The 16988-nt window shown below is 36.2% G+C and overlaps 1 protein-coding gene across 2 annotated transcripts; it reads right to left on the bottom strand.

The window, feature by feature from the left end:
* Positions 1-383: 383 nt before the first annotated feature.
* On the bottom strand, positions 384-16940 carry GOLT1B (golgi transport 1B). Of its 2 annotated transcripts, XM_025402699.1 has the most exons (6): positions 16757-16918; positions 11727-11818; positions 10142-10320; positions 6391-6472; positions 3467-3499; positions 384-3069 (listed from the first exon to the last, which is right to left on the bottom strand). In XM_025402699.1, the coding sequence occupies exons 1-5, from the start codon at positions 16779-16781 to the stop codon at positions 3491-3493; spliced, it is 387 nt and encodes a 128-aa protein (XP_025258484.1). In that variant the 5' UTR covers positions 16782-16918; the 3' UTR covers positions 384-3069; positions 3467-3490. The 2 variants fall into 2 exon arrangements, with proteins under 2 accessions (XP_025258484.1, XP_025258483.1); XM_025402698.1 differs by lacking the exon at positions 3467-3499 and having other exon boundaries at positions 619-3069; positions 16757-16940.
* Positions 16941-16988: the final 48 nt, after the last annotated feature.

Raw genomic sequence — 16988 nt, 5'->3', positions numbered from 1 at the left:
CAACAGTGACAGTTTTAAATCCCTAGGCCTACATTAAAAACAATTCTCTACCCCCCGCCACAAAGAAACACAGCTGAAGGTTGAATAGTTTTAGCAGCTCTTGACTGGGAGAAAAATAAGAGGTTGGGGTGTTTAGACCACAAATTCTTCTACCACCATTTGTTTGCAGTATAAGTCAGGACAAGTTGTTTGGAAACACGGCTAAGAATTTATGAGCAATGTTAACATTGTAAACAATTAATGAGCAGATGGCACATCTTGTTCTCCTCAGTCTCCCACATTCAACACAGGACTTTTAGCATTCAAGGGGTACTCAGAAAATGTCTATTGAATAACATAATATACAAACTTAAGAGTCTGATTTTTAAAAAGTAGCATATTGCCCAAGGTTAAGTGACTTTCTTTTATTTTACAGTTTTCAAAATTAAGAATGTTTTTGCTTACTTGAAGTCTATTTGTATTCATTAGTACATTTCAACAATTTGGAAATGAAAGATGTGAAGATCATTTGATAAATAAGAAAAAATGCATATAAGGTTAATTTTTTAAAAATGAGGTTATTTCACAGTGCTAAACTAGCTTTTAGAACTTGATAACACAGATATACTTGACGACCAATTAATAGAAAAGTACCCTTTTATTGAGAGGTAAGACAAGTATATTTACAATATTCAATTGTTAGATAATATAATCTGACAGTGAGACTTTTTAAAGCAGCAGTATTTCAGGAATTACAATTTATAAGGGGAAAAGAAAAACATTCCAAATATGTTTCTGTTACAGAAAATACACTTAACAATGACAGAAACACTTAAGGCTATGTAGTATTAGACCTTTTCCTCCATCTCTATAAAGTACATTTTTGTTACAGACAGAAGGCTGATTTTGGAAAGAAACAATAGGATGTATAGTGCTTTCTATCAGAAGACTAGTATGTTTAAAAATAGTCTCATCAAGGGTTCTGAATAAGAAATATAAGTGTTGCCAGGCAGTCCCAAACTCACATTTGATATTAACCACAGACTCATTTAAAACTGAAAACTGCTCCAGCCTCTCAATCTTACTAAGGACTGGGAGATTATCAAACCCTTTCAAGTCTACTAATGCTTTTGAATTAAGATTGTTGAAAAAAAGAATCTCTGTTACAGTGCAAAGAACATTTTGATAGAAATTCATGTCTACAAAGGAGTTAAATACAGATGTCCCTTACATTAGCAGATACTATTCTTGCTCTAAAAAGGTAGAATTATCAAGACATTGTAAATAATATGGGTCGAAAATATGTGTAACAGAGTTCTACAGGGCACCTTATATAAGTCAATCCTCAAAGTATGTATTTGACACTCTCCAAGTGAGGATATTACTTTTTTGAAGAACATTAGACACAACAGTAGGCTCTTATTATTCCATTAACTATTGAGGTAGGAGTCTCCATTTGTCATTACCGCATTTTCACAGACATATCATTAAGTCAAATCCAAGTACCAAAAATGTCAGTAATCCTCAAGACTAAACCATTACACTATACACCAAAGTCTTTCCTTATTTAGATGAGCAAGACTGGGAGTTCTCTGTGTATCAAGAGATTTAACTACAAATAAAATAAGCTGTAATCTATTTTTGTAGACATGTTTGTAAATAAATACCACACATTTCAATTATACTTTTATGCATTAAAAAGCTTTGCAACTGTTAAAAAAAGGAAACAGTGCAATCAGTGGTAAAACAAATAGTACTATCGCTGTTGAAATGTTTCCCTACATTTATCACTAAAGCTGTCACATCTTGTAAAACTAAAGAAAACAGCTATTTCCTACTGTCTAATAATCAGCAATGGTGGAAAAAAGAACACATTTTTTTTTTAGTGTCATGTTCTTAAGAAACTATAGCCAGTTTAATTACAGTGAAATAACTTTAGCATGTGAACTCATGTATTTTGTAATTAACTTGAGTGATCATATGAAGGATATGTCATGCCTAAAAGGAAAAAGCTGAAAATAAGGGAAAACTCAGATTAAATGAATAGCCCTTTAAAAACAGCCTAAGTTTAACCTTTTAACATGTTAATGTCTTAAAGTAAACATTATCAAAAGTTATTTTATGAAAAACAAAATAATAAGCCACTGCTAAAATTAAAAAAAAAGAAAGAAAAATTACATCATGACATGGAAAAAATCCATTTGGTTTGCATCATTTAGTATCTTCAACAAGACTATTCAATGAGACAAGCCAGAAACAAACTACTTCATTCATGGTCAAGAATGCTTTTTTGTTAAATACTTACATGTAATGAATGATATAAACAGATACTTAGAAGGGCAGACTCCCAAGAAGTATGAGAATTTCTAGAGTATGTTGCTGACCAAACTTAGTTATAATTTGGGAACTAAAGGTTAGTAAAGAATGACCTTTGAATATTCCAACAAAGAATATCTAGTTCAGATATTCACCTGGCTTTGAAATATTAAGATTCAGAAGAACCACAAAAGTTTTATTTTAACCATGTTTACGAAAAAAAAAGTAATCCATACATCAAAAATGGGGTTTCCTTGGTTTTAATACATTAAAATGACATAATCCAATCGAATTCATGCATCACTTCCAGAGATACAGTGCAACTGGAAATATTTTTGCCATTGCAGTGGACATTTCTAAAAAGCAAATGCCTATGGATGCTCCTGAGCTTTCAAAAGAAAAAGAAAAGAAACAGGCACCACAGTTATCTAAGGATGGCTGAGTTTCGCACATTGTGGAAAAACAATACAAATAGCCTTCAAGAGTTTCATAAGCATCGTAACATGGATTTCATCTCTCTCAGTTTGCTTGCTGACTTCTGAGTTCACTTGAGTAGAAGCCTGTTTTCATTGCTTCTTTGCTATTTTGCTGCTGGTACTTTGTAGGCTATACGTTTTGAACTCCTGTAAAGAACATTACAAGCTATTTCATGTACTTTAATTTTGTGCTGAATATTCTTCAAATGACTTTATAAATAACACAATATTTTAAATGAGTCTTCAAATTCACTTGTTGTTATACCATATTGTTGCTTTCTCCAACTTTATCTACAAACTGTAAGGAGAAGAAAAACAGATAATTAAAGAAAGTCCGGAACATTACAAAACATTATATCAATATTTAAAATGTTGATTTTAAAAACCCAGCCTTACAAGAAGAGTTGTGGAAATTTAAGGTATGACTGACAATGGCTAATCCAGTACTACTCACCATCATCTTCTGATACATAAATGTGTATAACATTTTTTTCTCTAAAAGTTGTTTTTTGCATGACATGTTATACATATGAGTTCAAGGGTGCAACATGAAAAATGCAACACAATGAATAAAGAAATTGTATAAGATGAAGATAACACTGCTAGCTTAACAAAAAATAAAAAATAAAAACATAAAAAAACTGAAATGTCAGCCATTCATGCATTAATGAACCCAATAAGATAGTTCAACTGACCATTACTGTGGATCTCTTCGGGGCCTATGTAGTCTTTGAACAAACAGATTTAACTCCATTAAGTTCAATAGTTAACAACAGTTATTGACTAAAAATACTTTAAATGTGTATTCTGGACTTTGGATTGAAAGTGGTAATGACATTAAAGATAGATTTAATGATGTAAGCATAAATTTATAATTAGTGAATATAAATTTTAACACACATTACTGTAAGTGGTTATTTACTTTGGTTACTCCACCCCAAACATAAAGCAGTTGGGTTTTTTTTTGTTTTTTTTTTTTTAACATTCCAGATGGTGATGTAAAGACTGATATTGTATATAACTGGTAGAGACATTAAAAGTTATATAACCCAGGTGGTTATACTATCAAATTCTAGCAATCACCTGATCATTTATTTTATTTCACAATTCACATTTTTACATAAACACTTATCAAGATGAATAATGATAAGAAACATTTTCTATTGTATTGGGTGTCCATTTATGCAAATTCTTAAGAATCCTTAAATTAAGGGCACAAATAATGATTATGACTCTGTAACTAGAAGTTTCAGTACATTCAAAAGCCATTTTAGGTATAAGTAACATTCACTACTGTATGCATTTGCAGATTAATGCAAATGAAATCAGAGTATACCCCTATAAGCCTACATTCCAACGTTTCGTTATATTATCACAAACAGGTGACTGGCAACTGAAACTAAAAGTTGCTCTTGAAGAATACACGGATTTATTAGAATTTTAAGGTAAATTTAAGTGGAGAGAAAGCACAACAATCTCTCCCCAAAGGTAACTTGAAATATTTAGGTTGTCTTGGCTGTAAGGTTCTGACCCTAAAATTACTCTGGGGATGGAAATAGGATTAGGCTTATAGTGGTACTTATTTTTCCATAGGTAAGCCATTCTTTAGCTCTTTGAGAATTCAATAAATGCTATGAACTTTCTCTCTAGAAACATCTATAAAAATCTGTGAACAACTTTAGAAAGTTGATTAACTTCCCTGGAACCTAATTGGAACGTGTGGTCTTTAAAGCTACTTTATCCTACTTATTTAGGACAGAGTTGGAACTATGAAACCAATCCAAAGAAGGATATGAATACTTCTGATATGGGTCGGACCTAGAGCCAAAAGGATTGTAGCCAACTCAGCTGAATTCTAGATCACCTAGATTCTTTTAGAAATTAAGGATTTTGGTTTAGTTTTGAAACTGAGGAGGTAGGCTAAGAAACAGTCATCTAGTGTTGTCTTGAAATTGAGCAAGTTCCCTAAGGTCAACAAAATGCCATCCTTCGCTCACTTGCTTAGCAGAAAATATTTTGAGTTTCCATTATAGGCCAGATACTATGCTAGTCACTGGGGATAGAACAATGACTAAAATACAATCTGTCTCTGCCCTCAAGGACTGTAGTATTACATGGAAGTGCCTCCCTTTCTCCTTTCCTTTCTTTTTTCTTTTTTGTTCGAGACAAAGTTTTGCTCTATTGCCCAGGCTAGAGTGCAGTGGTGTGATCATAGCGTATTGCAGCCTTGATCTCCTGGTTCAAGCAATCCTTCCACCTTGGCCTCCCAAAGTGCTGGAATTACAGGAGTGAACCACCATGCATGGCCTGAAGGCTTTTTTTTTTTTTTTGACAATTAAATGAGAGGTAAGGCGCCACGTAGCGGCTCACACCTATATAGCGGCTCACACAGCACTTTGGGAGGCTGAGATGGGGGATTGCTTGAGCCCAGGAGTTTGAGAACAGTCTGGGCAACATAGTGAGACCCTGTCTCTAAGAAAAACAAAAACAAAAACAAAGAAAAAAACAGAGGTAAATGCTATAATAGAGGTGTGCACAGGAATGTTATGGAAGCACATCCCGAGCCAGCCACAGGGAGTCAGGAAAGCTTTTCCTAAGGTGGCAAAAAATAAGCCGAATTCTGAATGGCCTTCTAAGACTCCACCAAAAGATGTTACTACCTTCAAGGTAGCAGTTTAGTATGAAACATTTGTTGAATGAATATTGAATAAAAGGAAGAAACTCTATTTGTTAATTTTGCAAATGTTCTCTTTAACCTTTGTCTGATTTGATTCCTTTTATTTTATCAAGATGGAAACCAAGGCACACACTGGAAAACAAATTTGACAAGCTTGTTCAAACTGTAAACAGAGCTGGCAATAGACTCTTTCCATCCGAATCCCAGTATAATACTGCTTTATTCAACTCTTTTTTTTTTTTTTTTTGAGACAGGGTCTTCCTGTCACCCACCCAGGCTGAAGTGCAGTGGCACAATCATGGGTCACTGCAGCCTTGACCTCCTAGGCCCAAGCCAATCCTCCCACCTCAGTCTCTCAAGTAGCTGGGACGACAGGCGCATACCATCACACCCAGCTAATTTTTGTATTTTCGGGGGTAGAGATGGAGTTTCACCATGTTGCCCAGGCTGGTCTTGAATTCCTAGGCTCAAGCAATTCACCCACCTCAGCCTCCCAAAGTGCAGGGTGTCAGCCCCCACACCCGGCCTTATTTAACTGTCTCAATCTAGGCTACTTGGTGGAGAAAGAAAATATTTGCAGGAAATAATGGTTTCCTTTTTACATTATTGCTACTAAAATTAAAGATTATATAAAAGTTAAATAAAGAATGCCCTGAACTCTCAGAGAGAAAGGTAGCATAGCATATCAAATCTGAGTAACATTAAAAAAGAGAATATGGATCCAGAAATGGATATAATAAAACAAAATTTCACGTTTTATAGGTTTAGCAATATTCATTTTTTGGTCTTCATGGTACTCATGATCTGTGTGAGGTAACTATATCATAATACAAAACTCATCAGTTAACCATGTTTCAATTACTCAAATTTCTAGAAGCAAAAAGCATAAAATACGTATTCTGTTGGCTTAAAATATATATTGCTAAATACATGATTACTTACTGATCTAATTCCAGGTAAATTTAGGAGGGATCCAAGGACTGGCACTCTTCTAATAAAGCCAACGACAACAGGAAAGAAGCCCCTGGGAGAGGGAAAAAAAGGTTCTTAATATTTACATTTTCTCTTTTCAAAATAATTGCTAACCAAAGAAAAAGAAAGTATCCTGTTAAAATTCTGAACAATTGAGGGACTTCAAACTTAGAAATAACTACAAATTTAATTAAAAATTTTGTGATTGTTGGTAAAAATGTGAGAAGTACATGAGGCCTAGCTATAATTTAGATTATGAGTTAGCTCAACTGCTGAAGATTTCTCCAACTATGAGTTGTGTGGGGTGAAACTGATCAAAAGAAAGGGGCTGTTGAGACCATATGTGTAGAACCAGGAAAATAATAATAGCTATCATTTACTAAATAAGTACTAAGGGTCAAAACATTTAGTTAACACTAAGAGACTGCCTGCCAGATACTGATCCTCACAGTATGTCTCATTCTTTCTTGGTAGAAACACAAGTCTACAGAAGTTCCACAGCTTCTAACCAGTTTAAAATTAACAGTAGATCAGTTAAGCTACCTTAGTATAGGAAGAGAATGAAATAGTTTATTTTAAAAATGCAAAGAAAGTAAACTTTTCCTGGGTGTTAAAATATGTACTGTGATATTGTGAAATACATATTTGGTCTTTGACCTCATTTTCTGGCTTACAACTCCTAAAATACTTAGAGTCCCTACAAGGTGATGTCTTTTTGTATATTAATGAGTGATCAATGGGTGGCAGCCCCTAGGTAGCTTCAGTATGGGGGCTGGTCACCAGAAAGACCAAGGCAAGATTAGAGGGCTGGAAATTTGAGCCCTACCTCCTAACCTCCACGAAGGGGAGAGGGGCTGAAGGTGGAGATGATCACCAATGGCCAAGAATTTCATCAATCATGCCTGGTAATGAAGCCTCCATAAAAACCCAAAAGGACAGTGTTCAGGGAGCTTCCGGATAGCTGAACACAAGGAGGTTCTCGGAGGCTGGTGGGTGGGGGGGGGGGGGGGGGATCTGTGACCCTTTCCCCTTTCCTTGCCTTATGCATCTCTTTATTTGTGTCCTTTGTAATGCCTTTATAATAAACTAGTAAACATCAGTGTTTCCTTGAGTTCTGTGAGCCTCTCTAGTAAATTAGTCAGATCCAAACAGGGGATCGTGGGAACCCCAATTTAGAGCTGGTCAGTCAGAAGCATGGGTAAAACAACCTGGGGCTTGTGGCTGGCATCGCTAGGAGTAGAGGACAGTTGTGCGACTGAGCCCTCAACCTATGTGATCTGGAGCTATCTCCATGCAGACAGTGTCAGAACTACATTGGGAGGACACTCAGCTGTTGTCTGTTGTAGACAACTAACTGTTTGATTGCTGTATGGGGAAAACCCCCCACACATTTGGTCACAGCAGTCTTCTGTGTTGATTGTGGTAAGACGAGTACAGAAAAAAAGCTGTTTTCTTCACAGAGTTAGATAGGGATTTGAAAACACTACCATGAATAGAATTCAGAAATTAAGCAATAAGATTCTGTTATGAATCCACAGAAGTCAAAATAAAGAATTAAGCAGAAAGTAGAATTTTTTAAGTTAGACAAGTATTTATGTTGATGGTATATGTGCGTGTTTCAAAGAAAATCACAATTATTTTCTAGTAGTTACAAATTCAAAAGATCACTTTTATTTTAAGTATTGTTTTAAAACATAAAAATGTGTGATTTCAAATGCCATTATTTAGGATTATAAATATCTAGAAAAACAATGCCAAAGACCCTTGGCACTAAATCTCCAGCTCAGAGTATCTCAGAACACAACAAAACCCAAGAACAAAAACTAGTATTTATACCACAAAGCTCTCTAAACCTACAACCTATGTATTACTCCAAGCTTGTCAATATACTAAGACTTCCCATTTTTTATTCATCTCAAAGATCAGCTTTGGCTTTTAACTTTCATTACTAAAATTCCTACATAATTAAGAAAGCCAATGATTTTCTTAGTTCTTAAGATGCTTAAGTTTTCTGCTGCAAGATACATCTGCCGACACAAACTCCTCTTCTCTACTCTCTTCTCTCTTAGCCACTATGAGCTTTACTCCTAGTTCTTCTCCCACCTCTTTTCCTCGTTTCTTCTAGTGTTTTCTTCTTTTTCTCTGCCCACCCTAAAATGTCAAGAGTACCCCAAGATTCCAATCTTATCACTCTATACTCTGTATTGTATTAACAGCCTCTTGACTGGCTCCCCTGACTTCAGTTTTTCTCTTTAATACCTACTTTATCCTGGTAGCAGAACAACCTCCCTAAAACATCTGCCCTGTGTATCACCTCTGGCCTAAAAATACCTGTGCCTCACTACCCCAACCTTCTCCAAACACTGCTCCCCCAGCCCAAATTTGGTTACAGGTTAAGATATACTTTTCTTAATAAGTCATCAAAGGAAGTTTGCAACCTGGCTGCAGACTTCATTTTCAGTTTCATTACCAACCATCTCCTTCAACTGATCATATGCTCCTGTTCTATAGGAGTATTCATTCTTTTCAGAACAAGCTGTGTATTTTCATGGCCCTGTCTGTTCCTTCTGTTAACTGTCATTCCCTTTCTCATTTATAGGATAAATTCTTACCCATTCTTCAAAGCCCAGTTTATCAGTTAACATTTCTTACCTCTCCCTGAATTTACTAATTATTTAATCATGCTCCTACAATATTCTGCATATACATTTATAATGGCATTATGACTATATCCTACTGGTATTTTTAGAGTCTACTTCCCATAATAGAAATGAGAGATTTTCTAAAGCAGATTTGGTACTTATTTTTATGTCTCCTGTGGGTAATACAGTGCCTGGCAGATAGAAGACAAAGGATATGCACTGTTGGAATAAATAATTAAGCCCAACCCTACTTAAAGGTATTTTCTTTTTTTTTTTGAGACGGAGTCTCGCTCTATTGCCCAGGCTGGAGTGCAGTGGTGTGATTGGTTCATTACAACTTCCGCCTCCCAGGTTCAAGCAATTTTCCTGCCTCAGCCTCCCGAGTGCTGGGATTATAGGCACGCACCACCACAGCTGGCTAATTTTTGTATTTTTAGTAGAGATGGGGTTTTGCCATGTTGGCCAGGCTGGTCTTGAACTCCTGACCTCAGGTGATCCACCTGCCTTGGCCTCCCAAAGTGCTGGGATTACAGGGGTGAGCCACCGCACCCAGCCAAAGTTATTTTCACATAGATAGATACACATACTATTGCTTACCTGCTAATTGGCATTTACAAAATATTACCTGATCAACATCTCCCATAGTGGTGTATTTGGTAAACAATCTTCTAATATGTATATGTGCTAAATAAATTTGGATCAAGTAGTAGTAACTACGAAGTGTAAGATTCTACACACTAAAATGCTGGCTCGATCTATCTATCTACCTACCTACCTACCTAGCACCAACCACTATTTAGTTGATAAAGATATCAAACATAAAGATGGTGCCTTAAAATGCCAATAAAATGAACTTTGTTGTGCTGACAATACAAGATAATTTATACCATTAGTTAGGCAATCATTTACATTTGATAAACATTTTTATAGTTGCTTCATCTAAAACTATAATAAAAGATTCAACTTAAATAAAATTAAGGAAATGATCATCATCTTACTCCAAGTGATATAAATATCTGAGTTTTTGTACTAACTATCTGACGCACTGGTTTACTGAAAGAGACAATAATATACCTTACCTGAACAAGAGAAAAAATCCATAAATTTCGAAGATCATGCCTATCAAAGGCCAACCAATAAGGACTACAAATACACCACCCAGAAAAAATCCTGTAGCTTTCATTTTATGTTTTTGGAAGAAGAATCTGAATGTTCTTTCTAAACCAATTACAAAAGCCAAGCCGGCTACAAATAAAACCTAAAAGAGAAAAAAAATACAACACGGAAAAGGTAGTTAAACACACTGCATAAATTTTAAAAGTAAAATCAAAGCTAAATATAAAAAAAGCAGCACATTTGTTTGGTTTAATGTGGGCAACTGGCCAGACAGAACTGTAATGTACAACCAAGAAGCAGAACCAAGGAGGGGGTTATGCATGTTAAAGTTGTAGTTTCGTTCCACTTGTCTCATTCCTCTTCTATCTTGATTAAATGGAGAAAAAGAGAAACAAAGAAAGACTAGACGTTACCAAGGGGCATCTGTGTCTGCAGTAGTTTTCCTAGTTTTAGCTGGATGAGGAAGGCTTAGTCAAGCAGATGAGTTGGCAAGGCATAAAGAGGAAAGCTGCCCATAAATATGTCACCCAAGGGTATTCCTCTTGGTTCTGAAATATTCATCATAGGCTACAGGAGTTTCTATAGATGGGAGAAATATTGACATGGCTAAGTTGATAGCAGAAGAAACAACGTGAAGCCAAGAAGATTCTAGTTTTATAAATTCTAGAATATCTGGTGGCAGCAGAAATAAAAATACAACCATGTGTTTTCAAATATTTTGAATGTATTCTGTGGACAAGAAATGGTGATGTATTAAGAGCTTGCTTTCCCCAAGTTTTCTTTCCAAATACTTGCCCTCTCCATTAACATTGTTTAGTGAAAACTATTTCACACAAATATATATTAAGCCTAATGGTTAAGCTTCATATTCTAGGATAGCAATGCTATTATCATTTATCAAGACATCAATTTTGAACAATTTTGCTATCTTTTATCTTTTCCCATTTCCAATTAAAAGCCCAAATATATATGTGTGTGTGTGTGTGTGTGTCTGTATACATATATATATACACAGTGTCTTCACTACCTTAGAAGGGTTATTATTTATTTCCGGATCATAACCTCCACACATGAATAGCATAGTACACATTCCAAATAAACAACATAGATCCCTTTCTAAGCAAGTCAACCATTAACATAGAGATATATTTTTTAAAAGGTTAAAAAAAATCTATCTTATGCAGCTGAATCAAATGCAAAGTCTCGGATGTTTAAAGTAAAAATACTTCGGTGAATTTATCAAGACATGAGACTATCAAGTCATCTATTTTGAACTCCTATTTAGAGGCAGCCTTCATTTAATGTATTGTAAATCTCATGACAAACACTTAACAGAGTAGTTATGGAATTAGAAAACCTCATTAAGTGTTTACCTTTTATTTAAACAGAAAGCTGACAGGTTTCATTCCTGATGGAAACAGAGAATGTAACAGGAATTACTTATGAGTAATAGTGAATTATTTTCCCCAAATTTAATAGCAGGTAATAAGTCATTTGTAGGTAAAATTTCCTTATAAATTTAGTTAAAATATGTATTTAAAAACTCACATTTCCAATAGCCAGTAGTGCTTTGTCAAAAAAGAGAATCATTCCAAAGAACAGGAAAAACACTCCAAATCCTGTTAATCCCATTCCAATTTCTGCAATATAAATTATATGGTTAAGGGCAGAGAAAAATTAAACTCACATTAACATCCCTGTAAACTAAGAAAACTTTCCAGTTTTCCTTTCACAGATATACGAAAACAGGTACTCAACATTGCAGGTTAACTTCATAATGACATTTATTTAGCTCTATAACAAATTAATTATCAGCAAATTATTTCAAAATTTAAAACATGAATGAAAATTTCTAATCCTTATATGGGAGATAGCATTTCTCAGACATAGCTATAATAAAAAAAGATAAATCAGGATTCTAAACCTTTGGTTTTGTATATATATAATTTGTTTTTTTCCTCCTAAGAAGCTCTCTCACATCAGACATAAATGTATAGGTTTCCTTTAATTACTTATCTCCTTTCACATTCTATAATTATTATTTATATGCACAATATCTACAGTTCCTTCTTACTCTCCTTAAAATTAATTCCTTCTTTACTCTATTAGAAATGTTACGGTAGGTCAGCACAATATCCTTTAGTCAATTATACACTGCTTGTCACAATGGCAACAAGAAATATTTTGAAAATCACGGTAGCAGTCTTCTCAAAATCATATTTTCACAAGGTCAGGCGTCACTTTTAATTTCTTGATTACTTATTATGGACTTATCTACACATTTACCCAAACTACAAATCCACTTACATATTTGGTCTACAGTCCTAAAATCACCTCTCCAAAGTTTCAAAGAATCCTGTTTTACCTAATATTAATAGTCTAGGTTTTTAGTGTTTCATTAAAAAACAAAGAAATGTTGATCAATTGCCAGATGCAAGGAACTGTTCCAGGTACTGAATATATAGTGGTAGACGAGATGCAAACTTTAAAGTCTATGTTTATCTTGCATATAAAATTAATACTTTTATTGACTGTGCATTCCCTAGGTCTTATGTTTTTAATATGAAAAGTCTCAACGTCTAAGGTGACAGATGTACTCTTCTATTAATGTTATAAAGCGCAATTCACTAAGTTACCTCCTTGATCATTTTAGTTTTGATTTTAGAAAATAGTCACTAATCCATAGTTTAGCTAGAAGCACAATCTGCATACAAATGAGTCAGAGTAGAAGCCACTGTATTTTTAGAAGCACAATTTAAAATACCCTATCACTGATTTCTGATCTACTGCTTAACTTTTTGCCTCAGCTCCAGAAAGCTAAAATCTAGGTCACAGCTACTTTAAAAAATCTTAAGTCATATAAAATGTTCTGATAATTTGAAAACTTGCATTAATTTTAGCTTTTTCTACATTCCCCACCTGCTCAATTTCCTAATAACTAGTGTCTTCCATTCCAGACATCTTTTGTTCCCAAAGTTAGTCTAAAATAATTCAGGTACCTGGTCTATAAATACACCAGTAAAGCGTATTCAACACACATTCCTATGAAAATTTGAGGCTGATACTTTCATGATCAAATGCCTTAAGAGAATTTACCAAATTAGCTGTTTGGATAGTGGACGTAATTTCATAGGGGAAAATATGGACAAAAGAACGAGTAAAATTCTATTAGTAACTATTTAGTAGTTAGGATTAAACATCGGCAGCTTTGTTGGTTGAATATGACTAATTTCTATCTTTTCACAAATAATCTTGATGATTACATAAACATTGTGAGATGTTTTTAGAAAGGAAAGTATATGGAAAGACACCTACTATGTACTGAGAATTTACCACGAATTAGGCCTTATGAAGTGCTTCGCATACCTTATACAACTTAATACTTCCAGTGCTACTGGAATGCAGGTATAATTACATCTTTTCAAAGATGGAGGAAAATGAAGTTTAGAGAGTTGACTTAACTTGCCCAAAGCTACGCTTCTAATGAAGCATTTGAACCAAGGTCTTCTGAATCCAAAGCTCATGTGCTTAACCATTAATGCCATAGTTCTTCCCACAGAATGTTTAGTTTTTAGGTTAAAGGTGTTTGGTTACATGAAACTCAAGGACACTGGAGTATACTGAATGTCTGGAGGGCGCGTCTTTTAGGGGATTCAAGTTTAATATTAGCTTGTTATCTAACATAGCCAAGTAGAACTATTAAAAATTAACTGCAGTGAAAAAGGACAATCTCTGAGTATGGTTTACCATGTCATGAAGTGTTTATACAAAAATTTTATAATTTCTTTAACAAAATTGTGAGGTTAAAAGTAGCACTAGTCCTATGGTTCATATGTGCAACCGTGGACCTAGAGGTATTAAGTTAACTTGTTCTTGATCACAGAAGCAGCAAAAATGTGTGTGTGGGTGCTGGTGGTATGGAGGCAGGTACAACAGTCTGTGGAGTCAGCATTCAACCAGTCTTCTCACTCCACAGACAATGGTCCTACAACTACAACATGGGAACCAAAATATTCCACTACTTTATCCAGTACAGTCCAGCAGGAGACATTGCCCAAAACATCTTTGCCACAACTGGCACTAGCAATAACATTGCCAAGTAGCTCCTGATCCACACCAGTCAAAAGTCTCAAATTGGCCTCATGCCTTTTTCTCACCTCCAGGATCCCACTTTTCCCTATCCTTATGCATTCATAAGCCCTCTGGCTATCAAAAGCCCTGCACAGAGCTGCCTTCTTCCCATCAGAATCATATCCAGTAAAACTTATCTTCCTTCACTCCTCCCACGTTTAAAAAACTACCCACAAGTTTAAAAAAATATAAAAACAATTTAATAAAACGAATCTATCTAACATAAGGAGCATACTGCGGAAATTTTTTAAGGAAAGACATGTATTACCTAATGGCAAACACTGTTAGCATTTTGATACCTTATTCACAATTTTTTAAAAGCAGCATTGTCTTTCTTACTATGCCCTTTGAAAAACAGAAGTCAAGAAAGAATTCAATTGAACATTAACTGTACTGGAGAACGCAATTATCACACTAGACTTTTAGACAACGTGATGAAATGAAGATTCAGAGGCAGCATGCCCCTCCTCCGTCCCTCTGAATAAGTCTTGCCTTTTTTTGGGGCCGGGTGGGAAGGCGATGAGGAAAGTCCTAGAATCCCTTAAAATAATCATGCATTTCCATTTATTCTACTCTGATCGGTGCTGGGTCACTCTCTCTAAAAACCAAAATCCCAGAATAATCCTGACAAATCACTTGAATGATGGCCAATCCCTGCAGTTAAACACACTCACACACAAACACAATTTGAAATCCAAAACGCATTTGGTTCACTAATCGTTTTATGTTCCAATTCACTGTTTCACCTAAAACATGTGACAAGTGAACAGCAAAGAGAAAAGTTTCATTGCTCTCACAAAATTTAATGAAGTGAGGAGAATGCTTCTCAGGGAGAATGCCCACAGTCCAACTCCACCCTCTTGTTTTTGCAAGGATGTAAAGCAGGCATTCATTACTATATTAAGTCTTCAAAAATATAATTTCTATGCACAGGTTATTCTCAGATCTCAAATAAAGTTTATATCAAGTCTTCTTAGGTGATAGTGGAGTACAGTGCAAAAGGTTTCTGAGCCAGCACGCCTGGGATCAAGTTTTGTTTCTGTCACTTTTTTTATGACCATGCACTGAATTTCTTTTGTGCCTCATTTAACTTATGAAAGGGGCATGCTTCTGTTTGCCTTACAGGGGTCTTGTAAGAATTATGCGTAATGATTCACATGAAAGCACATGGTAAACTGAAACAAAATACCTTTATGTAATTGCCAGTAATTATTATTACACCAGATTCCTACCCACTTAAGACTACATTTTTATTTTCTTTGATCAGAATAGGCCAGGGCAATGGACCAAAGTGGGCGGCAACGTTGGGGCAGGTGGCCCCAAGGAGCAGCCGCAGTCCAGCCTCAGGAGGGAAGATAGCCTGACTGGGGGGTGGCAGTGTGTGCAGGAGGCCTTAGAAGCTCTGTGAAGTTGATCTGCCATGACTTGAATCTACACATGAAGACTCCACTTTAAAACAGGGCATTTTAAATAAACTTCTATTTTTTACTTCAATACACTGTTTAAGTCTTAAAATCTTGAAAATCTCAGTTAACTGGAATGAAATGAAAGGCGTGGCAGATAAAGCAAAGTGAGACAAAAAGGGACTCTTACGACCATCAAAAGATGAGGCATAGAGCTTGGGCAGACATAAATACAAAAATTATTAACATTAACAAAAAGCAGTAGGAAAGTGGAAATATTATAATGAAAGAAAAGGAAACCGATATCAATGCTAGCTTTAGAGATGAAATAGGACTGGAGAACTCTGTGGCAGGCAGAGAGTGATGCTAAAATAACAAAACAAGCCACAAAGCACAATATACAATACCAACCAAATACATCCTTTAATGGAACACAAAGTGGCTTTTCTCTACTGCTTGAAACTTTAGCAGGTAGAAAAGTGAGAATGTTTCAAGAGATTTCTAAAAGGTTGCTTACAGTACTGGCAAAAAGCGAATATTCAAAATGCCACATTTAAGCGTAAGCACATTTTCAAAAAGAGCCTACTGTAGGTGACATTTAAAATACCGCCTCCCAAATAACCAGCCAGCCAGGGACTTGTAGAGGACCCGAAGTGTGTCATGCGCATAAACGATCCCGAGAGTGGGCCGTGGGCACCACGCAAACTTTCTCTTGTGGCGAGCCCCCAGAACAAAGCGCCTATCTCACTGGGGATGAGGAGATCATCGCGACCCTGGAATGAGACAGACTCGGCTAAAGCTCCCCTCCCCAGCTACGACGTCCCACCCTGCCCCACAGACTCTTCTCCCAGGTCAGGTCCGCCACTGCAAGTCTAGCCCTGGCATCCCCAAGGCAGCCCCTTAGGGTCCCAGCAGCCCTAGCTCTGTCTCGCAGGCCGCCGCCCCCAACCCGGAGCTTCATTCATTGACCCTGTGGAGGGGCAAGACCCAGCCAGGTGATGGGTGTGCACGGCTCGAGGCGGGGACCCCGGAGCAGGTGCTTACTCTGCGTGTCCGTTAAGGAGATCATGGCTGCAGTGTTGGGGACAGCGGCGAGAGCACCTCGGAAAGCCCAGGGTGGGAAGCTGAGTCGGGAGAAATGAAGCCGGGAAACAGCCCAGGCGAGAGCCGCCACGTCTTCCGGAAACACGCAGCCACCCTCACTGCCGCTTTAAGCCCGCTTCCTATTGGCGAAACCTGCTTCCAATCTCAACCAATAAATCGTAATGTTGTTCGG

Source organism: Theropithecus gelada, chromosome 11 (genome assembly GCF_003255815.1).
Source record: "Theropithecus gelada isolate Dixy chromosome 11, Tgel_1.0, whole genome shotgun sequence".
In the NCBI taxonomy this organism is placed as follows: Eukaryota; Metazoa; Chordata; class Mammalia; order Primates; family Cercopithecidae; genus Theropithecus; species Theropithecus gelada.
The sequence above is the reverse complement of the archived record's forward strand: the minus strand, read 5'-3'. Positions and strand labels throughout refer to the sequence as shown.